The following is a 25,833-nucleotide window of genomic DNA, read 5'->3' on the forward strand; positions in this document are numbered from 1 at the left end:
TTTAGTTCTCAAAACAAATCATTGAATGCATGAAAAATAGCAAATGAAGGCAGAAATGGTTGAAAGTTGATGGCGTCGCTTTGAATGGTGCATACTGAACGCACAGAAATTCTGGAGTTGTAATAAGTTTTAAAAAATAAAATGCCTTTGTAACAGATGAGTTTAATTTCGTCAGAAACCTGACTACTTCGAAAGAGATTGTTCAGTTTGTAAACGAAGTGCATCCAGTTTTAGCCGTAAGCCTCTCTACTTTCTTGCACATGCTATGTGGGTGAAATGATGATACCATGCCAAGTTTCAACTTTTTCAAAGTTCATTTGTAGTGCTTTTCAATTTCCAGGTCATTTAGTTCTCAAAACAAATCATTGAATGCACGCCCTTTCGGCCACATTCCATAAGAAATCTCTTCTCATGGCATCAAGTGCACGGAGCAGCTTCGGGGGGAGGAGCAGCGCGGCCAATGCATATGTTGGCAGGGCATCAAGGACAGCATTAATCAACACCAGGCGAGCAGCAGGAGAGAGGAGGCGCGCCGCCCAGCCCGCTAGGTATTTGTCCACTTTCCCAATCATTGTGAGGAAATCCTTGAATCTCAGCTTCTCCCACGACAAAGGCAGACCCAGGTATGTTTGGGGGAAGGACCCAACTGCGCATCCGAGCGCACGGACCACCATCTCTTGTACTGCAGCATCAACATGAATCGGGATGAGGGTGCTCTTGGTGATGCCAGAGCTATTGGCAAACTGGTCAATTGTTTCCCTTGGCAGCGTGCTGAGTGTCGACAGAGATCACGATGTGGTTCCTCCTCGGGGCCAAACACGAATCAGGAGGTCAGTGGTTGCATGCCCAAGGTTGGTAAACTCCTCCCTTGCTCCCCACATCCACATGTTGATGATCACGATCATGGCAATGTGAGAGAAGCACCAACACTTGAGTTTAATAGGGTTGATTTCTCTCATAGAATGAAGGATGCTGTAGAGAAATTGCAGCTTATTGTCACACCCTAGCTAGTCCATGCATTAGAGTGTGCATCATGTTTACTTTCATCAGAAACTTGAAATGGGGAAGACAGAACCCCCAGCACCCCCCCTGAAATCAACTAGGGTTTACTAAAAATAAATTCAATGAACCTGAAATGCCCTTCTAAAATGTTCACCCTCTTTGCCTTGGGTTAGAACCTTTGGGAAAATAGGTGCACATTTTTCTAGGTCAAAAGAAGGTCACTGATTTAATTCACAAATATTTGAATTTGGGTATTTAAATGCTATTAAATAATTCAAGTGCTCAAATAATTCTGAAAGTAATTGTTTGCTGTTAGGAATAATCCCAATAGGGCTCACAAATATTTTCAGGATTTTAGAAAGTGCCTAGGTATTTTAATTAAAGCCCTAAAGCTACAGAATAATAGAAAAGAAAACAAAATCAAAAAAGGGGGAGAAGAATCTTACCTGGCGCCACCCACCAGGCCCACCTGCCGGCCCAGCCCAGCCGCCGCGCCAGCGAGCAGCTTGGCTTGGCCAGGCAGGCAGGCAGGTGCTCGACGGCGGCACCCGCGCGCGCCACGCAGCTGGCTGCCGTCCTGCTTCCTCCCTTCGCCGCCTCGACCCCCTGGACCGGCACCACGTCGCCGCCTCGACCCCCTGGACACGTTCACTCGCCCCCTGCCTCTCTCTCGCTCCCCTCCGCCATGGCCGACGCTGCTGAGCTCGCGCCACCGTGAAACCCCCGTCCACCGATGTCCCCGTAATGCACCACCGTGTCCATCCTCTCCGCCGTCGTCAACTCCTTCGAGCAGCCAAGCCCCGAGTGCTCACACGCTCTGCAACCTCTTCTTCGACCTCGTCTTCACCGAGCCTCGCCGGAGATCCCCTTCGACGTCGCCGCCGCATCGACTCGTCCCCGACCGCGCCGTCTACCTCTTCGTGATCGCCGTGAGCTACTGCACCTCCCCAACCTCTCCGTTCCTCTTCTCGTGCACCACAGCGAGCACACGAAGCTCACCCGCACCCGCCACCGTGGAGCTCATCGCCGACGTGTCTCCGGCCAAACTCCGGCCACGCCACCTAGCCTATCATCTTCACTGCATCCCTAGGGGCACAACGCAACTCACCACGCGCCTCGACATGCCCCGTAGCCTCGGGCTCACTTTCGCCCGACTCCGGCGACCGCAAGGCTCGTCGCCGGCGACGTTTCCGGCCACCTCGAGCCCAACCACCACCACCAACCGCCGCGGGTTGTCCCCAGCTACCCGTAGCTGCTCTCCGCGCACCAAATGGTACCCCGTGGGCGATTTCCGCAGCGCGCCACCGCGTCTGGCCTCGCCAGCGGCTAAACGCCGGCAGGCTTTGACTCACTGACCGGGGGGTTTGACCTGCTGACGTGGGTTGACTCCCCCCCTCTCACTGACATGCGGGCCCCGCCCGGCTAATTACCCTGTTAGTGCTAACTAAATAGGTTAGTTAATTAGTATAGTCACTGACTAGTGGGCCCCGCCTGTTAATTAGGCTAACTAAGCGTGGTTAGTGCACAGAGACACTGACCAGGGGCCCCACCAGTCAGGTTTGACCTGGCTGGCGCCTTTGACTTGCTGATGTCACCCTGACGCATTGCTGACGCAGTAATTGTTTTTCTGGAATTATTTTTATTCAGAAAATTCTAGAAAATAGTTCAAACATCAAAAATTCATAGAAATTCAACCATAACTCCAAATGAGATAAATTATATATGAAAAATTATCAGAAAAATTCAATCTATCCATCTGTAATGGTTTCATGCATGACAAAATAAGTTTACCCTACCATTTAAGCAGAATAAGGAAATGCCCTATAAATGCAATAATTAATGAGCTAATATTTGAATCTTGGATTCAAATGAGTTCACCCCTTTCTGTTTTAGCTTGCATTAGGCCAAAACACATTCATATTGCCATGTCATAACATGCATCATATTGTTGCATATCGTCATGTGTTGATTGTGCTTGGTTGTGTTCTTCGTGGTAGGTTCTACCTCCGAGGATATTCATGAGTATCCAACTGAAGGGCAGTATCCCGTTACCACTCCATCAGGCAAGCAACCATTGATCATTCCGATACAAACCATGTTCTCCCTCCTGCTCTTGTTTACTGCATTAAGACAACACGATTCAAACTGCTGTGTGGTACGGTAGTTGAACCCTTATCCTCTGCATGACCTGTCATTGCCACAGTAACTAGATGAAACCCACTAGCATGTGTAGGAGTTGATTGAGCCATGTTTTGTGATTCCTACCTTGCTATGCCTGCTATGCGTAGAGTTGTGTCAGGTCTGGTTCATCTGGGTGATGGGCTAGAGTGGAATGCTTGTGTCAGTGATATGTGGGATGTGTTGAACATGTTTTGGTAAAGGTATCGATGAGAGGCCAAGTAGGAGTACATGGTGGGTTGTTTCATTGAGGCCATCCCTAAGAACTGAGTTCTGTATGCGTGATTTAAGATTCAGCTACTACCACACATTGGGCCCTGAAATATGACCCCGCTCGACTTACTGACCCCTCTCGCCTCAGTCCAGGAGTTGCAACTAGTTTCTGGTGTTTGTAGGTTAAGTGTTGGCGGCCGTGCGTAGCGCTGACCCTAGGGGTGGGCTATGTTGCGGTAGATACACCGTGGCATGGTGTACCGAGTCACCCGTTTGGTGTCTCGGGAACCCTGTTCACATCGTTCGGGGCCGTTGAGGACACCCCGGCCGGATTTCCTTGCGGATGGAACCTGAATAGGCGATGACCCTGGACTAGAGACTTGTGAGGTTAGTCAGGTCGTGGTCTACACCCACGTCGGTTTTCGCTTGAAGTCTGCCGAGCACATTTCGTGTGCAGACGCTAAGTGCTGGAAACATGTGTGACGAAGTACACCCCTGCAGGGTATAAAACTATTCGAATAGCCGCGTCCGCGGTAAAGGACTACTTGGTTGCCTATACAGTTCATAGACAAGTTAATGGATACTACTAAAAGACTCAAGATAAGTGTGAGTACCGAGGATGGCCCTCTCGCAGGATACGAGGGAGGATCCACGGTGGAGTATTGTGTTGGTGAGTAGTGGACTCGTGTGCGAAAACTATTTCACTAAAGAGGTTCCGTAGGATAGCTTAGCCAAGAGTCAAAGCTGGCTTGCTGCATAAACCACACCACCTTCTTGAGAATGAGCATGTATAGTAGGTTTTGATGTAAGACTTGCTGAGTACCTTTGTACTCATGTTTGCTTATTTATTGTTTCAGACAACAACACTGCCCCCTTCGATGGGTTTTATGTAGACCTTGACGTCGACGAGTGACTAGCCACCCAGGCGGTGATCCTGGCCATGGAGGGCCCTATGTAGATAGACAGGCTTCGAGAAGCCTTCTTTCTTTCTAGAGTCTGTACTCAGACTAGTTGCTTCCGCATGTGCTTGTATGATTGTATGACTTGAGTGTCGGGTCATGTGACCCCCTATCTGTATGAATATGTTATGCATGGCTCCCTGAAGCCTTTAAATAAAGTACTTGAGTTGTAGAGTTTTGTTGTGATGCCATGTTGTATGTACTCATATCGGGCATCTTGTGTGTATGATTGAAATGCTTGGTATGAGTGGGATCCGACAATCTAGTTGTTTATCCTTCGCAGCCTTTCTTATGGGGAAATGTAGTCTAGTGTTCCTCGAGCCATAGTAGTCCGCTACAGCCCGGTTCACCGGAGTCCTGCTAGCTCAGTACTACTGTTCAGGACACTTGACTGGCCAGCATGTGTTTCACTTCGTCCCTATGTCTATCCCTTCGGGGAAATGTCACGCGGTGATTTCCGGAGTCCTGCCTAGCCCGCTACAGCCCGGAACCCCCGGAGTCCTGTTAGCCCAGTGCTACAGCCCGGAATCACTCGTTGATGACCGACATGTTCGATGTGATTCATGTATGCCTGTCACCATAGGTCTGTGCCACTTTGGGTTCACGACTAGCCATGTCGGCCCGGGTTCTCTGTCATATGGATGCTAGCGACATTGTCATATACGTGAGCCAAAAGGCGCAAACGGTCCCGGGCCATGGTAAGGCGACACCGTGGGATACCGTGCGTGAGGCCGCAAAGTTATATGAGGTGTTACCGGCTAGATCGGTGTGGCTTGGAATCGGGGTCCTGACAGCGTTGGCATCAGAGCCGGACTACCTGTAGGTTCGTTGAGCCAAACTGGTCGATGTCGAGTCTAGAAATGCTTTAGTTATATGTAAGGGAATTGATTGTGGGGGGGGGGGAAACGTAAGGTTCTTTTACTCCTTTACCCTATGCCTCTGATTTGAGTCATTCTCTTCTCATTCAACATGGGTTAAGGACTAGGCTCTCTTCTTCTATCAGGTTCACGTGTTACTAATCCATAGTAGTTTATAGGATTATTGCTACGAGTCCCAGTCCAGTTTCTACTATTTTAGTATGTTGCTATTTGAATCAGAACCTTGATATGATGCTGTTGAGCGGTATTGTGAACTGTTGTGGATGTCTCAAGTCTTTTTCTGAGTATTTACAGCCATTATGCTGTCCAATTTTCCCTAGGAATTCTGATGTCTTTGTCTTGTGGTTGTGCTTTCAGATGGCCAACCGTCCTCAAAACCAAGTGGTTCACCTGACCAGGTGCCTCGACGTGCCCGGTCATACTGCTATGTTAGTCCGGGTCATGATCGAGACAGGATACCGTTGGTATCCCGAATACACTGTCGAAGAGCAGTTCCGCGACTTTAATCAAAGCCAGTATTTCTGCACCGTCAGGATATTTCCTTCCTATCCTGGATCTACCGAGCCCCTTCACTGTTCCTATGGACTCGGGGTTACCGTTGAGATGGCTGTGCAGGATGCTGCCTACTCCATGATGACCATCTTGCGAGTCCGGACTGGCCTGCTTCGGAACACTGACTTCCGTTACATGCCAGCTTCACTTCCGGGAGCGCAAGGGTATCTTCAGGCTATCTATGCTGACTCCACTCAGGAGGACTCATTAACTCGTACCACCGCGGAGATGCTCGAAGATAAGGACCGAGAGAATCGGGCCTTGAGGCTGGAGCTTTTTAATACCCGTGCTGATCATTGGGCCACATTGACTCGGTTTGCACCTGCGGTGCAAGCCGGATGTATGGATACAAGGGATCTGTATCTTGTGAGATCAGCTCTGCCAGACATGGTGGATTGGCGTGATGTGGGAGGCATCACCCCACCCCGTGATCCCCGCAGGCCACCGTTTGTTGGTCCAAGACCTCATCCTAGCCCTTATGGTCCACAGGCTCCTCGGGACCGTCTGTTTCTGGATGATCACATTGAACAACCAGGCTATGGAGGTGACTTCTATGAGGACTACTACGGAGCTGTTTGAGTTAGTAGTAGTACCACTAGTATTGTAGTAGTTGTATCTCCACTGTCCTGCGTGACTTGTGGAATATGACTTGGCGTGTAATCGATTCCGGAGGTGTAGACAAATAATGTATAGGAACTTGGAATGCCTCCGATGAGATGTAACGTCTATCTCCATAGTTGTACTGTAGCCTGGGCTTGTACTAAACTTTGTATGACGTGTATGACCGTTGGTGTATATATGGCAGTTCTATATTACCACGGCATACGAATGAGCATCTCTGCATTCCGTGTTATCCTTTACATTCTGCACTTCCTTGTTAAGTTTGAGCCATCCTTGTCTAAACCGTTGTCTTGTTTCCTCCTAGGATGGTCAACACCCGCGGCAACCCTGCTGTTCCGGAGCGGGGGGAAGCCAGTGCAGCTAGAGGTGAAAATCTGCCTCACCCGCCTTCTCTGGCCGAAGTGATGCTGGAGGCGGAAAGAAACAAGCGTGAGACCAACCGCCTGCTGGAGCGGATTGAGCAGAACACTGCACGCCACCCACGAAATGACTTGGTGTCAATCAATGACTTTATCAAGCTGTACCCACCAAAGTTTAACAATTCCGTCGAGCCCCTCGACGCGGATGATTGGCTTCGCAGCATCACCCACAAGCTACGTTCTGCCAACGTAGCCGAAGCCGACAAGGTTACCTATGCTGCCTATCATCTCGAGGGCCCCGCTAGCCATTGGTGGGAAAACTACAAAGCTATGCGCCCGGTCGGTCAAATCACTACCTGGGCTGAGTTCAGCGAGGCTTTCCGTGAGCATCACATTCCGGAAGGTCTCATGGATCGCAAGAGGGAGGAGTTCTGCAACTTCGCCCAAGGAAGGTTGACTGTGGATGCATATAGTCGTGAGTTTGGGAACCTGGCATGCTATGCTCCTGAAGAGGTTTCTACTGACGCCAAGAAACAGGCAAGGTTCCGCAAGGGACTTAGCCCTGAGCTTCGCCGCGATCTCCGTCTGCACGAGTGCACATCCTTTCAGAAGTTGGTCAATAAAGCTATCAGTGCTGAGACAGGCCAGACTGATTATGACGCTTCACGCAAGCACTCCCGTGATTTTGGGTCTTCATCCGGCTCTGGAGCTCAAAAGCGCCGGGTGTGGATTCCAAGCACAGCACTGCCACCCAGATTCACCCCGAGGCCATCCTTTGAGGCGCCTCGTCCCAACCAACAATTCGCACCGCCCAAGCCCTATGGTGGCCCCGCTGCTAATGCTGCTCCACGCCCCACTGGGGTAACATGCTTCAAGTGTGGAGAGCCGGGTCACTATAGTCGAGAGTGTCCCCAGAACAACCCCAATCAAGCTGGAAAGTCCGTTGGCCGTGGTAAGCCCGCGGGAAAGACTCTCCACGCCAAGCCGGCCACCACTGCACGTGGCCATGTCAATTATGTTTCAGCCGAGGAGGCTCATGAGGATCCCAACGTCGTCCTTGGTACGCTCCTTGTTAACTGCCATCCGGCATCTGTTCTTTCCGATACTGGAGCATCTCATTCATTCATATCCGAGAATTATGCTCGGTTGCATAACACGACATTCTGTGACATGCCCACTTCCATGGTAATTCAAACTCCGGGTTCCAAATGGCAAACTTCTAGGGTAAGCCATGGGAACGAAATTCTTGTCGATAGACTTGTCTTCCTTGCATCTTTAATAGCTCTCAAGTCCTCTGACATAAACATCATCTTGGGTATGGACTGGATGTCGGCTCATTATGCCAAGATCGATTGTGCCACTAGAACCGTTCAACTTACTCACCCCTCGGGCAAGACAGTTAATGTCTTAACTCGAGTGGCCAAGCGCCAACTTTACTCCCTAAATGCCAACCCTCTTCCAGATCTTGAGGATGTTCCGGTAGTCCGAGACTTTCCGGATGTCTTTCCAGAAGAACTGCCAGGCGTTCCACCCGACAGGGATGTTGAGTTTGTAATAGACCTTGTTCCAGGAACCGTTCCAATTTCTAGAAGACCCTACAAGATGGCACCCTTAGAACTAGCCGAGCTTAAGAACCAACTCGATGAGTCCTTGAACAAGGGGTTCATCCGTCCTAGCTCCTCTCCTTGGGCTTGCCTCGTCCTCTTCGTCAAGAAGAAGGATGGAACGGATCGAATGGTTGTGGATTACCGACCTGTCAATCTGGTCACCATCAAGAACAAATACCCGCTTCCCAGGATCAACGACCTGTATGATCAGCTCGCTGGATCCTCAGTCTTCTCCAAGATGGATTTGCGGTTGGGCTACCATCAAATCAAAATCATAAACGGAGACATTCCCAAAACAGCCTTTGTTACCCGTTACGGCCAATACGAGTACACCGTCATGTCCTTCGGTTTAACCAATTCCCCGGCTACTTTTTCTCGGTTAATGAACTCAGTCTTCATGGAGTACTTGGACAAATTCGTCGTAGTATACCTCGATGACATACTCATCTACTCCAAGAATGAAGAGGAACATGCCGAACATCTAAGGCTGGTATTGATGAAACTTCGAGAGCATCGCCTTTATGCCAAATTCTCCAAGTGTGAAATTTGGTTGTCAGAAGTGACCTATCTAGGCCATGTAATCTCTGGTAAGGGTATTGCTGTCAATCCCGAGTGAGTTCAAGCCGTCCTTGATTGGACTCCACCTGAAACGGTCAAGCAAGTTCGGAGTTTCCTTGGCCTAGCGAGCTATTGCCGCCGCTTCGTCGAGAATTTCTCCAAGGTTGCTAAACCTCTAACTGAACTCCTCAAGAAAGATAAAAAGTTTGAGTGGACTCCACAGTGCGAGTTCAGTTTTCAGGAACTGAAAAGACGCCTGACATCTGCCCCCGTACTGGTACCACCAGATTTCTCCAAGGACTTTATTATCTATTGCGATGCCTCGCGACAAGGACTAGGTTGCATACTCATGCAAGATCGTTAGGTAATTGCCTATGCTTCACGGCAATTACACCCACATGAGGAAAATTATCCCACACATGATCTAGAGCTTGCAGCTGTAGTCCATGCACTCAAAACCTGGCGACATTACCTTCTCGGTAATCGTTGCGAGATCTTCACCGATCACCAAAGTTTGAAATATATCTTCACCCAACCAGATTTGAATCTCAGGCAAAGACGTTGGGTCGAGTTGATCTCGTATTACGACTTAGGAATAACTTACACCCCGGGCAAAGCCAATGTCATGGCTGATGCGCTAAGCCGTAAGTCCTATTGTAACAACCTAATGTTACAACAAAGTCAACCACTTCTCCATGAGGAATTTCGTAAGCTTAACCTTCACATTGTTCCTCGAGGATTCCTATCTACTCTGGTGGCGAAACCTACCCTTATGGATCAAATCATAGCTGCCCAAAAGCGTGATAAGGGCATATCCCGGATTAAGGAAAACATTGCTAGCGGAATAGCTAAAGGTTTTTCCATGGATGAACAAGGTGCTGTCTTCTTCGAGAACCGCCTGGTGGTTCCTAAGAAACAACATCTACGCCAGATGATCCTTAAGGAAGCTCATGAATCCCCTCTCACCATTCATCCCGGTAGTACTAAAATGTATCAAGACCTACGCCAGAGGTTTTGGTGGACTAGGATGAAGAGGGAAATCGCTCAATACATTGCTAATTGCGATGTTTGTCGTCGCGTTAAAGCAGAGCATCAACGGCCTGCTGGCACCCTTCAACCTTTGGCTATTCCTGAATGGAAATGGGATAAAATCAGTATGGATTTCATCACTGGGTTTCCCAGGACCAAGAGGGGGAATAATGCCATCTTCGTCGTGATTGACCATCTTTCCAAAGTAGCCCACTTTCTACCCATTCGGGAGAGTATCACCGCTAGCCAGCTAGCTGACTTATACATCTCTCGAATAGTGTCTCTTCATGGTGTCCCATTGGAAATTAACTCAGACCGTGGAAGTCTCTTCACCTCTCGATTTTGGGAAAGTTTCCAAAATGCTATGGGAACTCATCTCTCCTTTAGCACCGCCTTCCATCCTCAATCAAGTGGTCAAGTAGAGCGAGTCAATCAAATTCTGAAAGATATGCTCCGAGCTTCCGTTATCTCGTTCGGAATGAGTTGGGAGAAATGCCTTCCATTCGCGGAGTTTGCTTATAACAATAGTTATCAAGCTAGTTTGGGCAAAGCTCCCTTCGAAGTTCTCTATGGACGAAAATGTCGAACGCCTCTTAACTGGTCAGAAACCGGGGAAAGACAACTCTTTGGCCCGGATATGATTCAGGAAGCAGAAGAGCAGGTTCGCGTTATTCGTGAGAAATTGAAAACAGCCCAATCTCGCCAAAAGAGTCAATATGATCGTAAACATAAGCCTATGACCTTTGAAGTTGACGAGAAGGCTTACCTTCGGGTTACCTCGTTAAAGGGAACCCATCGCTTCGGTATCAAAGGCAAATTGGCTCCTCGTTACATTGGACCCTTTCGCATTCTTGCCAAACAAGGAGAAGTTGCCTACCAATTGGAACTACCTCCGCATCTTTCCAGAGTTCACGATGTCTTCCACGTTTCGCAACTCAGGCGTTGCTTCGCGGATCCTATCCGTGGAGTGGACCACGAAACGCTTGATTTACAAGATAACCTTTCTTATCGGGAATACCCCGTATCGTATCCTTGATCAAGCCGAGCGTACCACTCGACGTCATAATATCAAGTTTCTCAAGGTTCAATGGTCACACCATTCCGAGGAAGAAGCCACTTGGGAAAGGGAGGGTCGTCTTCGACTCGAGTACCCCACCTTCTTTCCAGATGATCCTAGATCTCGGGACGAGATTCTATTGAGTGGGGGTGAGTTGTCACACCCTAGCTATTCCATGCATTAGAGTGTGCATCATGTTTACTTTCATCAGAAACTTGAAATGGGGAAGACAGAACCCCCCCCCCTGAAATCAACTAGGGTTTACTAAAAATAAATTCAATGAACCTGAAATGCCCTTCTAAAATGTTCACCCTCTTTGCCTTGGGTTAGAACCTTTGGGAAAATAGGTGCACATTTTTCTAGGTCAACAGAAGGTCACTGATTTAATTCATAAATATTTGAATTTGGGCATTTAAATGATATTAAATAATTCAAGTGCTCAAATAATTCTGAAAGTAATTGTTTGCTGTTAGGAATAATCCCAATAGGGCTCACAAATATTTTCAGGATTTTAGAAAGTGCCTAGGTATTTTAATTAAAGCCCTAAAGCTACAGAATAATAGAAAAGAAAACAAAATCAAAAAAAGGGGGAGAAGAATCTTACCTGGCGCCACCCACCAGGCCCACCTGCCGGCCCAGCCCAGCCGCCGCGCCAGCGAGCAGCTTGGCTTGGCCACGCAGGCAAGCAGGTGCTCGACGGCGGCACCCGCGCGCGCCACGCAGCTGGCTGCCGTCCTGCTTCCTTCCCTCGCCGCCTCGACCCCCTGGACCGGCACCACATCGCCGCCTCGACCCCCTGGACACGTTCACTCGCCCCCTGCCTCTCCCTCTCTCGCTCCCCTCCGCCATGGCCGACGCTGCTGAGCTCGCGCCATCGTGAAACCCCCGTCCACCGATGTCCCCATGATGCACCACCGTGTCCATCCTCTCCGCCGTCGTCAACTCCTTCGAGCAGCCAAGCCCCGAGCGCTCACACGGTCTGCAACGTCTTCTTCGACCTCATCTTCACCGAGCCTCGCCGGAGATCCCCTTCGACGTCGCCGCTGCATCGACTCGTCCCCGACCGCGCCGTCTACCTCTTCGTGATCGCCGTGAGCTACTGCACCTCCCCAACCTCTCCGTTCCTCTTCTCGTGCACCACAGCGAGCACACGAAGCTCACCCGCACCCGCCACCGTGGAGCTCGTCGCCGACGTGTCTCTGGCCAAACTCCGGCCACGCCACCTAGCCTATCATCTTCACTGCATCCCTAGGGGCACAACGCACCTCACCACGCGCCTCAACGTGCCCCGTAGCCTCGGGCTCACTTTCGCCCGACCCCGGCGACCGCAAGGCTCGTCGCCGGCGATGTTTCCGGCCACCCCGAGCCCAACCACCACCACCAACCGCCGCGGGTTGTCCCCAGCTACCCGTAGCTGCTCTCCGCGCACCAAATGGTACCCCGTGGGCGATTTCCGCAGCGCGCCACCGCGTCTGGCCTCGCCGGCGGCTAAACGCCGGCAGGCTTTGACTCACTGACCGGGGGGTTTGACCTGCTGACGTGGGTTGACTCCCCCCCTCTCACTGACATGCGGGCCCCGCCCGGCTAATTACCCTGTTAGTGCTAACTAAATAGGTTAGTTAATTAGTATAGTCATTGACTAGTGGGCCCCGCCTGTTAATTAGGCTAACTAAGCGTGGTTAGTGCACAGAGGCACTAACCAGGGGGCCCCACCAGTCAGGTTTGACCTGGCTGGCGCCTTTGACTTGCTGATGTCACCCTGACGCATTGCTGATGCAGTAATTGTTTTTCTGGAATTATTTTTATTCAGAAAATTCCAGAAAATAGTTCAAACTTCAAAAATTCATAGAAATTCAACCATAACTCCAAATGAGATAAATTATATATGAAAAATTATCAGAAAAATTCAATCTGTCCATCTGTAATGGTTTCATGCATGACAAAACAAGTTTACCCTACCATTTAAGCAGAATAAGGAAATGCCCTATAAATGCAATAATTAATGAGCTAATATTTGAATCTTGGATTCAAATGAGTTCACCCCTTTTTGTTTTAGCTTGCATTAGGCCAAAACACATTCATATTGCCATGTCATAGCATGCATCATATTGTTGCATATCGTCATGTGTTAATTGTGCTCGGTTGTGTTCTTCGTGGTAGGTTCTGCCTCCGAGGATATTCACGAGTATCCAACTGAAGGGCAGTATTCCGTTACCACTCCATCAGGCAAGCAACCATTGATCATTCCAATACAAACCATGTTCTCGCTCCTGCTCTTGTTTACTGCATTAAGACAACACGATTCAAACTGCTGTGTGCTACGGTAGTTGAACCCTTAGCCTCTGCATGACCTGTCATTGCCACAGTAACTAGATGAAACCCACTAGCATGTGTAGGAGTTGATTGAGCCATGTTTTGTGATTCCTACCTGGCTATGCCTGCTATGCTTAGAGTTGTGTTAGGTCTGGTTCATCTGGGTGATGGGCTAGAGTGAAATGCTTTTGTCAGTGATATGTGGGATGTGTTGAACATGTTTTGGTAAAGGTATCGATGAGAGGCCATGTAGGAGTACATGGTGGGTTGTTTCATTGAGGCCGTCCCTAAGAACTGAGTTATGTATGCGTGATTTAAGATTCAGCTACTACCACACATTGGGCCCTGAAATATGACCCCGCTCGACTTACTGACCCCTCTCGCCTCAGTCCAGGAGTTGCAACTAGTTTCTGGTGTTTGTAGGTTAAATGCTGGCGGCCGTGCGTAGCGCTGACCCTAGGGGTGGGCTATGTTGTGCTAGATACACCGTGGCACGGTGTACCGAGTCACCCGTTTGGTGTCTCGGGAACCCTGTTCACATCGTTCGGGGCCGTTGAGGACACCCCGGCCGGATTTCCTTGCGGATGGAACCTGAATAGGCGATGACCCTGGACTAGAGACTTGTGAGGTTAGTCAGGTCGTGGTCTACACCCACGTCGGTTTTCGCTTGAAGTCTGCCGAGCACATTTCGTGTGCAGACGCTAAGTGGTGGAAACATGTGTGACGAAGTACACCCCCGCAGGGTATAAAACTATTCGAATAGCCACGTCCGCGGTAAAGGACTACTTGGTTGCCTATACAGTTCATAGACAAGTTAATGGATACTACTAAAAGACTCAAGATAAGTGTGAGTACCAAGGATGGCCCTCTCGCAGGATACGAGGGAGGATCCACGGTGGAGTATTGTGTTGGTGAGTAGTGGACTCGTGTGCGAAAACTATTTCACTAAAGAGGTTCTGTAGGATAGCTTAGCCAAGAGTCAAAGCTGGCTTGCTGCATAAACCCCACCACCTTCTTGAGAATGAGCATGTATAGTAGGTTCTGATGTAAGACTTGCTGAGTACCTTTGTACTCATGTTTGCTTATTTATTATTTCAGACGACAACACTGCCCCCTCCGATGGGTTTTATGTAGACCTTGACGTCGACGAGTGACTAGCCACCCAGGCGGTGATCCCGGCCATGGAGGGCCCTATGTAGATAGACAGGCTTCGAGAAGCCTTCTTTCTTTCTAGAGTCTGTACTCAGACTAGTTGCTTCCGCATGTGCTTGTATGATTGTATGACTTGAGTGTCGGGTCATGTGACCCCCTATCTGTATGAATATGTTATGTATGGCTCCCTGAAGCCTTTAAATAAAGTACTTGAGTTGTAGAGTTTTGTTGTGATGCCATGTTGTATGTACTCATATCGGGCATCTTGTGTGTATGATTGAAATGCTTGGTATGAGTGGGATCCGACAATCTAGTTGTTTATCCTTCGCAGCCTTTCTTATGGGGAAATGTAGTCTAGTGTTCCTCGAGCCATAGTAGTCCGCTACAGCCCGGTTCACCGGAGTCCTACTAGCCCAGTACTACTGTTCAGGACACTTGACTGGCTAGCATGTGTTTCACTTCGTCCCTATGTCTGTCCCTTCGGGGAAATGTCACGCGGTGATTTCCGGAGTCCTGCCTAGCCTGCTACAGCCCGGAACCCCCGGAGTCCTGTTAGCCCAGTGCTACAGCCTGGAATCACTCGTTGATGACCGACATGTTCGATGTGATTCATGTATGCCTGTCTCCATAGGTCTGTGCCGCTTTGGGTTCACGACTAGCCATGTCGGCCCGGGTTCTCTGTCATATGGATGCTAGCGACATTGTCATATACGTGAGCCAAAAGGCGCAAACGGTCCCGGGCCATGGTAAGGCGACACCGTGGGATACCGTGCGTGAGGCCGCAAAGTGATATGAGGTGTTACCGGCTAGATCGATGTGGCTTGGAATCGGGGTCCTGACACTTATGCGCAATGAGGTTAACAAGATTCTGCAGGTTTGTGGCCCTATAACTGCCCCAGACATTGCCTAGAGTCGTCCCATCACTAAAGGTCGAATTGATGAGCCAAAACTATACGGGAGGGACCGTGTCATGAATAGCATCATACATGATATCACCAAGGGTCAATACTGTGACAAGGGTCTAACTGTGCTTTCGATTGTTGGTCCGGGAGGAATGGGCAAGACAACTCTAATACAACATACACTAGTAGAAAACCGGGCAATAGCACCGGTTCGTAAGGCCCTTTAGTGCCGGTTTAGGAACCGGCACTATTATTTCGGCACTAAAGCCCCCCCCCTTTAGTACCGGTTCAGCACGAACCGGTGCTAAAGGGGTACCACGTGGCACGAGCCAGCTCCGGGGGCTGGGAGCCCTTTAGTACCGGTTGGTAAAACCAACCGGTACTAAATGGTTGTGGGTTTTTGTTTTATTTTGTATTTTTCAATTAAATTTGTGTTATCAATTTAATTTAGGATTGTTTTACGTTATAATGAGTTGTAGTCGTCATCATCATCATCATCATCATCATCATCATCATCGCATATTAATAAATAAATAAACTCTATAGCTAGCTAAAAATCATCATGGTCGTCTAATTACCACTATTTAATCATCATAGTCATTACCGCTAGCTATGTAATTCATCATCAACGTTGGCTAGCTTAAAGAGGAAACATTCACTTTGTAACAGAAGCAAAGAGATATCATCAAGTTCAACATAATCATCACCAACATCGAAGTTCAGGACATTGATCCATGAGACAAGTACTAATTAAGAGCATGAAGAGTAGCTACTGATCCTGCTGCTCCCTCTCAGGTAGAATAGCATAGAACATGTATAGCTCTCCTGATTCATCATACTGGAGCATGCAGATGAATCTGTCTCCTAATCTTGGGTTGCGCTTCTCCTTACTGGCCCCTAGTACTTCTCTGCGATCGTTAACAATTTTGCTCCAATCTTTCACTATTAAGCATTCTTCGCTTTGAGAAATCCTGAATGCACTCATGTGCAATGTAGGAAATCTTGGTCGTAAGCTAACCATTGACATGCGACCTTTTGTCTCGATCCACTGAGGCACAACTGTCATCGGAAGTCCCTGTTGAACAACATCGTATAGTAATTAATATACTAAGCAATGAAAGTTTAGCTTCAAAAATAATGTATGCAAAAGATGCACTAATTAAGGACAAATATTTAAAATCTTACCATCTTTTGATTATAGATGTGACCGTAGTTCAATACGATCACTATTGGTCGCACGTTTTGAGTACTAACATTTCTAAGTGTAGGGAAAAAATTTGTCTTGACAGTATTAAGATCCTCAAGCCATGAAACATAATGACTTATCTCCTCGCAGTTTAGTTGTGCCCCGGGGCAGTAGTAGGTCCTGTCTACCAAGCGTCGGACATGTTTGCTTGAACCGAAATAAGCTGACAATACAAATTAGTTGTCAACTATTTTTGAATAAACTGTATCAAAGACATAAACATATGCATGCATGGTTGAGAAAAACTCACCAAATGGTAGAACTGGAGGCGTTTGCACATCGACCCAGATGTCTATATTACCTTCAATATCATCTTCCGGACGAATATCAAAGGTGATAACCATATCAGGCTCAAATGCATAAGCCTTGCATAGTGCTTGCCAAGTTTTGCATTCAAAATGGGTGTATGTGTCTCCATTATATAATTTGACGTTGAAAGTATACCCATGCTGCGTCTTCAAGTAAACTCTCTTTACCTCCATATCATCTATAGCACTGAAACCTATCTTATCCAAGACAAAAATTCTTGCATGGCAGGGGATGCGCTAGTAGAATAGTGAAAATTTAAAATTATAAGTTGAAGCAAATGAAGCATAAGTTTTGCATTCAAATAATAATTGACAAAGTGACTTACTGTATCAACTTCGAATGTCTCATCCAGCTTGATGCTGAAGCGCCTACCATCAACAAGGAAATTTTGGTCGCACAGGCCGCGCTGGTCTTCACAGTGTTCGCACATAATAAAATCTTTTTCGTCGCCAGATGACATTTCCTATGTTCATTTAGGTGAAACATTAAACACCTATATCTAGCCAAATATATATTCATCTAACATTTGACATTAATATATCTAACTATATATTCAATTGACATTACTATATATTTAACTTTTCTATCTAATTCATCTAACATTCGACATTAATCTAACATTTATATAAACTCAAAATATATAAAAAATTAAATAAACAGAAAAACTCATTAACAAATAATATTTTAATTAGATCATCAAATCTCATATACCTAAATTTTCTTACTAAAAATAAACTAGTTATATTAATTATTTAACTAGTTCTAATCTCATATACCTAATTTTTCTTACTAAAAATAAACTAGTTATATTAATTATTCAACTAGTTCTAATCTCATATACCTAAATTTGCTTACTAAAAATAAACTAGTTATATTAATTATTCAACTAGTTATATTAATTATTCAACTAGTTCTAATCTCATATACCTAAATTTCCTTATTAAAAATAAACTAGTTATATTAATTATTCAACTAGTTCTAATCTCATATACCTAAATTTTCTTACTAAAAATAAACTAGTTATATTAATTATTCAACTAGTTGTAATCTCATATACCTAAATTTCTTACTAAGAATAAACTAGTTATATTAATTATTCAACTAGTTCTAATCTCATATACCTAAATTTCCTTATTAAAAATAAACTAGTTATATTAATTATTCAACTAGTTCTAATCTCATATACCTAAAGTTTCTTATTAAAAATAAACTAGTTATATTAATTATTCAACTAGTTCTAATCTCTAGTTCGACAATTTTTCTATCTACCTAGCTAATTCATCTAACATTCGACATTAATCTAACATTCGATCATCTAATTAACTTTTCTAAAAAACAGAAAATAAGTAAAAAAAATTGTGTGTGTATGTGTGTGTATGCATGTGTGTGTATATATACGTATATGTGTGTACGTATGTGTGTATGTGTGTGTGTGTGTGGTATATGTGTGTGTGTGTGCGGCCCCATATGCCGCCGCCCCGTACGTACGAGCGGGGGCGCCGGCGTAGGGGGCGGGGGCGCAGGTGTGTGTGTGTGTGTGTGTGTGTGTGTGCGGGAGCGAGAGAGAGAGACGACGTGCGGCCGCGGCGATGACGACGGACGGTGGCAGCGTTCGGGCCGGGCGGCAGCGCGAGACGACGACGACGACGGGCGGCGGCGGGGACAACGACGATGACGACGGACGACGGTACGGGCGACGGGCGGCGACGACGGGATCGAGCGGCGCGCGTGGCGGAGGTTGGAGACGAAGTGCGGAGTTGAAACTGAAATTTTTGTAAGTGCTGTATATATAGGATTGGCCTTTAGTACCGGTTCGTGGCTCCAACCGGTACTAAAGGCCTATTTTCCCCAGGCCAAGCGGCGGGAAACGACCCCTTTAGTACCGGTTCGTGCCACGAACCGGTACTAAAGACCCCCCCTTTAGTACCGGTTGGAGCCACCAACCGGTACTAAAGGGTGTGCGCTGCCAGGCGAGGGGCGCAGAAGTTTAGTCCCACCTCGCTAGCCGAAGGGCGCACACACCTGCTTATAAGCCCCGCCGCCGCTGCTGCCTCGAGCTCCTCTCTAAAGCAGGCCTTCTAGGCCTACCTCTGCTACTCTGCCCTGTGAGGCCTATTGGGCTTGCGGGCCTGCATCCTGGCCCAACAACAGGTTGGGTTTCTAGTCGTATGCAGGCCGCTGTGGCCTAGTAGGTGGGCTTTTTTCATTTAGTTTTTTCTTTTCTGCTTTATTTATTTTGTTTTATTTATTTTTAGTTGTTTTTTGCTGTATTTAGAGTTTGCGCTGCCACTCCAAAATTTAGTCCTACCTCGCCCGGCGAAGGGCAGCCGCACTGGTTTATAAACCCAGTCGCGGCTACCTCTTCGAACTCCTCTATATAGCAGGCTTCTAGGCCTAATTAATTAGGGTGCGCTGCCCTGTGAGTCTGCTGGCCCTTCTGGGCCTGCATTTACACACCCTAGGTCTGGTAGACCCACAGGGCAGTGCGCCAACAAATTTTTTATATAGTTTTTTCTTTTCTGCATTACTTATTTTTATTTATTTATTTTTAAGTAGTTTTTTATATAGTTTTTTCTTTTCTGCATTATTTATTTTCTTCTATTTATTTTTGAGTAATTTTTTTTGTATAGTTCTTTTATTTTCTGCATTACTTATTTTTGCATAGTCCGAAACCCTGATACTCGGAAAGAGTTTGTTCAGTTTGTACACGAAGTGCGTCCAGTTTTTGCCGTGACCCTCTCTACTCTTTCGCGCATGCTATGCGGGTGATACGATGGTACCATGCCAAGTTTCAACATTTTCAGGATTCATTTTGTAGTGATTTTCAATTTCACGGTCATTTAGCTCTCTAAACAATTAGGTAAATGACCGAAAAACAACAAATGATGTCAGAACATGTTGAAAATTGATGACGCCGCTTTAAATGCTGCATACTGAACACAAAAGAAGTCCGGAGTTCAAATAAGTTTAAAAAACATTGAAGTGGCCATGTAACAGATGAGTTCTTGTCCGAAACCCTGATACTCGGAAAGAGTTTGTCCAGTTTGTACACGAGGTGCGTCCAGTTTTTGCCGTGACCCTCTCTACTCTTTCGCGCATGCTATGCGGGTGATACGATGATACCATGCCAAGTTTCAACATTTTCAGGATTTATTTTGTAGTGATTTTCAATTTCACGGTCATTTAGCTCTCTAAACAATCAGGTAAATGACCGAAAAACAACAAATGATGTCAGAACATGTTGGAAATTGATGACGTCGCTTTAAATGCTGCATACTGAACACGAAAGAAGTCCGGAGTTCAAATAAGTTTAAAAAACATTGAAGTGGCCATGTAACAGAGGTGCAATGCTGGTTAATTTGCTTCAAGCCATTCGGAATAGTGTAGACTGCACTGCACATAGCTCAGTGCAATCTATGCTATTCCGCAAGGCTTGAAGCTAATCAACATGTAGATGAGCATTGCAACTCTTCGTCATTGTCTGTGCACTCACGGCTTATAAACCGCTCATACTGCCTCTCTCTTGGCGAGGTGGGACTAAAAACAACTTGCCATAACCTCATCAATTTCCTCTTGAAGCTTGTCCTTGCCTTTTTGCTTGTAGTCTTGTGGTGGAAGATCATCTTGAGCTTGTGTCCCCTTGAAGGAAGTAGGATACTTCTCTTGTTGAGGAACAAACTTTGTCTTGGGGTATTGATCTTCTTCCCACTCAACTCCATTGGCATTGAACTTTCGTTCAAAACCAACACCTTGATTCTTCCGGTGCCTTCCTTGCTTGCGCACAATTTCCTCGAATTGCTTACTCCCGGCAAGGCTTTTGTACACTCCTTTCTCTATAATTCCCTTCAATAAGCTATTTTCTTGCTCAAGTGTAACTTGGCTAAGAGAATCATTAGTGGAATCAAGAGAACTACTAGAAGCAACAATGTTAGATCTTATGTCACAAAAAAGAAGTTGTATCAAACCTTTTATGTCGGATCTAGAACAAACCAATTGGTATCGCCATCATACAGCCCTACCGTGGCTCGTGATGCATATATATGCATATCAAATGTACGGTTGGGCGTATGATGGCGAATCCGAATGATTTGTATTCAGTCGATGAACTGGTAGATGTATGCAGTCGATGAACTGGTAGATGTATGTAGTCGATGAACTGAAAGACTTATGCAGGGAAGGCGAGAGATGGGCTATATATAGGGTCGTCTGGCTCACAAAGTGATTGTGGTAGTTTCGATCCAACGACTCACATGAGCTAGGAAGAAACACACCCTTGATCCAACGACTCGCAAGAGCTAGAAAGAAACACACGATCCGTGTGATTCTTCCTGATTGGTGGGATGCACATTAGTATCGGTTCGTGCCACGAACCGGTGCTAAAGATTGGCAACGAACCGGTACTAATGGTAGCAGCCCGCCTAGCCGTTGGAATCGGCACTAATGGTCACATTCGTGCCGGCTCAAATTCAAACCGGCACTATAATGTGCTTCACATTTGACCGTTTTTCTACTAGTCAATAGAGTTTGCCAAACTTGAGTTTCCCAAGTCACTTACACAAAAAGCTATGATTCATGGTTGTCAAATCCATAATTTCCAAACCACAACAACCTTGAGGCATAACAAGCTTTAAATGTTGCATACTAAACACAAAAGAAGTCCGGAGTTTAAATAAGTTATTAAAAATAAAAAAGAGGTGCAATGCTGGTTAATTTGCTTCAAGCCATTCGGAATAGTGTAGATTGCACTAAGCCACTGCACATAGCTCAGTGCAATCTATGCTATTCCGCAAGGCTTCAAGCAAATCAACATGTAGGTGAGCATTGCAACTCTTCGTCATTGTCTGTGCACTCACGGCTTATAAACCGCTCATACTGCCTCTCTCTTGGCGAGGTGGGACTAAAAACAGCTTGCCATAACCTCATTAGTACCGGTTCGTGGTACGAACCAGCACTAAATGGTGATGGTGGGGCCATAGCCTGACCGCAGGATGACATAGCCTCTTTAGTACCGGTTCGTGGCATGAACCGATACTAAAGGTTCGCCACGAACCGGTACTATTGATCGCCGCCACGAACCGGCACTAATGTACACATTAGTGCCGGCTCAAATACAAACCGGCACTAATGTGCTTCACGTTTGACCCTTTTTCTACTAGTGATATATATCACAACCAACAAGTCCAGAATCATTTTCCAGTCAGAATTTGGATATGTGTGTCGCTAAATTTCAATCTAGTTAAGGTGTTTGAACAGCTTGAAACATGTACCCCTAACGTTGAAAATGAAAAAAAATGACAGTACAACTGAGGAGCTGATTGCACAAAGATTAAAATCTAAAAGGTTTTTACATGTATTGGATGATATATGGCAGATTGGTAATGGGGCTGACTGGGAAAATTTGTTGTCGATACTCAATCAATCACAAGAAAAGGGATGCATGATTCTAGTCACAACTCGGTTTCAAGCACTAGCACAAAAGGTGAAAACAACCGGACATTCAATAGAACTGAATGGTTTAGAATCTAAAGAGTTTAGAAAGTTATTCTTTGCATTTGTCTTTGGTGATGAGCAATGTGCAAGGGATAAACATTTTTTGCTTGAGACCGGAGACAAGATAATGGAAAATTGAAGGGCTCCCCTCTTGCAGCAAAAACAGTTGGTAGATTATTGAGTAAAGAACTTAGCTTGCGTCACTGGAGAAGGGTCCTAAAAAGTAAAGAATGAGAGAAGCAGTTTGATAAATATGAAATCATGCCTTCCTTGAAGCTTAGCTATGATTTTCTCCCTTTCCATCTACAACAATGTTTTTCTTATTCCGCATTGTTTCCTGAAGATTACCGTTTCAGGAACCAAGAGCTCATAAACCTATGGATTGGGTTAGATATTTTGATAACCACTGGTCAAAATCAAACATTTGAAGATATAGGTTTGTGCAATTTAAATGAATTAGTCATCCATGGTTTTTTCAAAGAAGAGGAAACTTGTGGTGATCTGTGGTATGTTATGCATGACCTACTACATGATTTGGCATTGAAAGTTGCATCTCATGATTTTCTCAGTCTATGTCTCTCTGATGTTGGATCGGTAGAAGTTAAGCCATCCACCCGTCACTTGTCTATAATCACAAAGGACTTGTGTGAATATAATGATGTGTCTGGTAAAAAAATTCAAGGTGAGTTGGAAGAACTAAAGGCGAGATTGAAGGTTGAACATTTGCAAAGTCTGATGTTATTTGGAGAAATGAGTGAAAATTTCGCCAAGATATTTGGTGATTTGTTTTGGGAAGCCAACGCTCTTCGTGTTGTTTATTTGCCTGACATGATGTATCCCGTGGAGTTCATGTTACATAACTTTCCAGGACCTATCCATCTACGGTACCTGTGTTTAGGGACATGGGAGGAACAAATGCATTTACCACTTAACATCTCTAAATTTTATCATTTAAAGATTCTAGATCTTCGTTCGTGGTGTGGCAATTGTGATTTGCCTAGAGAAATAAGCAACCTTACAAAATTGTGCCATTTTTATACCCATTATGATGAGCTTCATTCTGATATTTATAATTTGGAAAAACTTAAACTCTTACAAGAGTTGAAGGTATTTCGAGTTAATAAAAATAGTGAAGGATTTGAACCAAAGAAACTAGAGATTTTGACCAAGCTAAGGGAGCTTGGCATCTACAACCTTGAGAAAATGCATACAACAAAAGAAGCAGCTGAAGGAAACCTCACTAGGAAAGCCTACTTGAGAAGGTTAACATTGGACTGGGATCGTCAGCGATCTAGTGTTGATCCGGATGAGGAAGCAATGGTTCTTGAGGGCCTTCAACCAAATTAAAATCTTCAAATGTTGTGCATTAGAGGGCATGGAGCCCCTTCTTGTCCAACATGGCTGGGTGATGAGTTCATTGTTGAATCTCTAAGATCTCTTTATCTTCATGGTGTTTCATGGGTAGCGAAGGCATGGGATCTTCATGAACTGAGGTTGCAGGATATTGGCAAACAAAAGGAGTTCTTTATAGAGAAAAGCTTCTGTATGCTAATAAAGCTTATACTCATTGACTTGTGAAGTTTTAAAAAATGAGTTTTCCCAGCTGAACATGATCATATGTTCCCTCTTTTGGAAGTGCTGATTATTAAAGAGTGTCCGGAACTCTTGGGGTTGCCTTTCTCAAACCACACTATTTCCCCAGATTGGCTTCCCAAACTACAAGAGCTTGAGATACTGAACTGTGCACAGTTCTTGTCAGTGACTCCCATCTCTTGGATTGACTCCCATCTCTTGGATTGAATGGTTACGTTGCCTAACGATAAAATGTGTGAAGCTACTAGAGGAGTTTGTATACTCAAAATCATTTGATGGAGTAAAATTGGAAATTGTTGGAAAAGGCGATCTACACAGCTTGCATCAAGTGTTAGTTTTCAACAAAGAAACTGTTCTTGAGAAGTTGACACTCAATAGGTGCCCACCGCTGGAGTTGAAGCACCTTCTGATGCTCACCTTGCTGAAAAGATTGATTGTAAAAAGTTTAGATGGTCTGTTTGGAGCACTAGTAGGTCAGGGTGATGTAGAACGACAACTCCCCTTTGAGTATTTCAACATCAATGGCTTAAAAGGTGATAGTAGGGGAGAATTGACACAGCTCCTCCCCCACCTTCCAAAGCTCTCCAAATTGAAAATAAGGGAGTTGGACATCTTGGGATGCCCAGAGCTGGTCACAGTGGACTCACCAACTCTTGTTTCTGGAGGAGGATGGCTTCTAGCCTTGCGATCCGTCCAGAGATTAAGAATAGAGTTTCCCCTGAAGTTTCTATCCAACTTCACGTTTTCCGGCCACATTTTCCCTTCCTCCCTCCAGTTTCTGAACCTTGTGCGTGTGGAAGGCATGGGGACACTAGAGCCCCTCTCAAACCTCTCATCTCTAACCAGATTAGAATTGTGGAATTGTGGAGAGGATCTAAAATGTCAGGGCTTGCGGTCTCTTCTTACCACCGGAGGCCAGCTCAACATATTAAAAGTCTTTGGCAGCCCTAGATTCTTCGTTGGTTGGGATCCCAATCCCACACAGGCTTTGGAGGACGTCGAAGGAGAAGAGCCGCAAACACAGCTTGTTTCATCAGCATTGCGGGTGCTCCAGACGGATGACGTCGCCGGACTTCTTGCTGCACCCATTTGCAGCTTCCTCTCTTCCTCCCTCACCGAGCTGGAACTTAGTGGATATGGGTCAGAAGGGATGGAGCTCTTCAGGATGGACCAAGAGGACGCCCTTCAGCTCCTCTCCTCCCTCCGACAACTTCAGTTTTCTGGTTTCCATGATCTTCAGCAACTCCCTTCAGGGTTGCATAACCTTACCAACCTCAAGATATTATCATTCTTCGACTGTCCGGCTGTTTTTTCATTACCCAACGATGGCCTCCCTAGATCACTGCAAGAGCTAGTTGTCTACCACTGCTGTAGCAAGGAGCTAACACAACAGTGCATGGGGTTAGTGGGAACCATCCCAGAAATCATAATAGATTGATCCAAGGTAACTCAAACATGCTTTCATGCTTTTTCACACATTGCCTTGTGGTTGTTCCTGCAATCCTGCTTAAGAGCATTGTGTTTGTTCCCACCCACCATGCAGGACTCTGCCTTGTACATTCTTCTAGCCTTGTAGAGCTCTGCTTTTTTCATGCAAACACACTTGCCACATGCATGACATGAGAATCTTGTGGCCGCCATCGTTCTACCTGTACATTAATCTGGTAAGCATATCTAAACTGTAACTTTACTTCTGTTGTACAGTATCAATTATATCCACTTCGACTTGTACTTGTTGAAAAAATATATTCACTTCGACTTATATTTGCTGCAAAAGATATATCCACATATGCTTTTTTTCATTTTCTTCTCTAT

At 45.9% G+C, this 25,833-nt stretch overlaps 1 protein-coding gene and 1 pseudogene across 1 annotated transcript; both read left to right on the plus strand.

The window, feature by feature from the left end:
* The first annotated feature begins 695 nt into the window (after positions 1 to 695).
* Positions 696 to 24,572, plus strand: LOC147982688 (putative disease resistance protein RGA3; annotated as a pseudogene).
* A 233-nt stretch (positions 24,573 to 24,805) lies between these two features.
* LOC147982689 (uncharacterized) lies at positions 24,806 to 25,456 on the plus strand. The gene has a single exon (XM_087539316.1). It carries the CDS (start codon positions 24,821 to 24,823, stop codon positions 25,454 to 25,456), a length of 636 nt encoding a protein of 211 aa, XP_087395442.1. The 5' UTR covers positions 24,806 to 24,820.
* The last annotated feature ends 377 nt before the right edge of the window (positions 25,457 to 25,833 follow it).

This window comes from Triticum urartu, chromosome 2A, assembly GCF_056163025.1.
Source record: "Triticum urartu cultivar PI428250 chromosome 2A, HENAU_Tu73, whole genome shotgun sequence".
Lineage (NCBI taxonomy): Eukaryota > Viridiplantae > Streptophyta > Magnoliopsida > Poales > Poaceae > Triticum > Triticum urartu.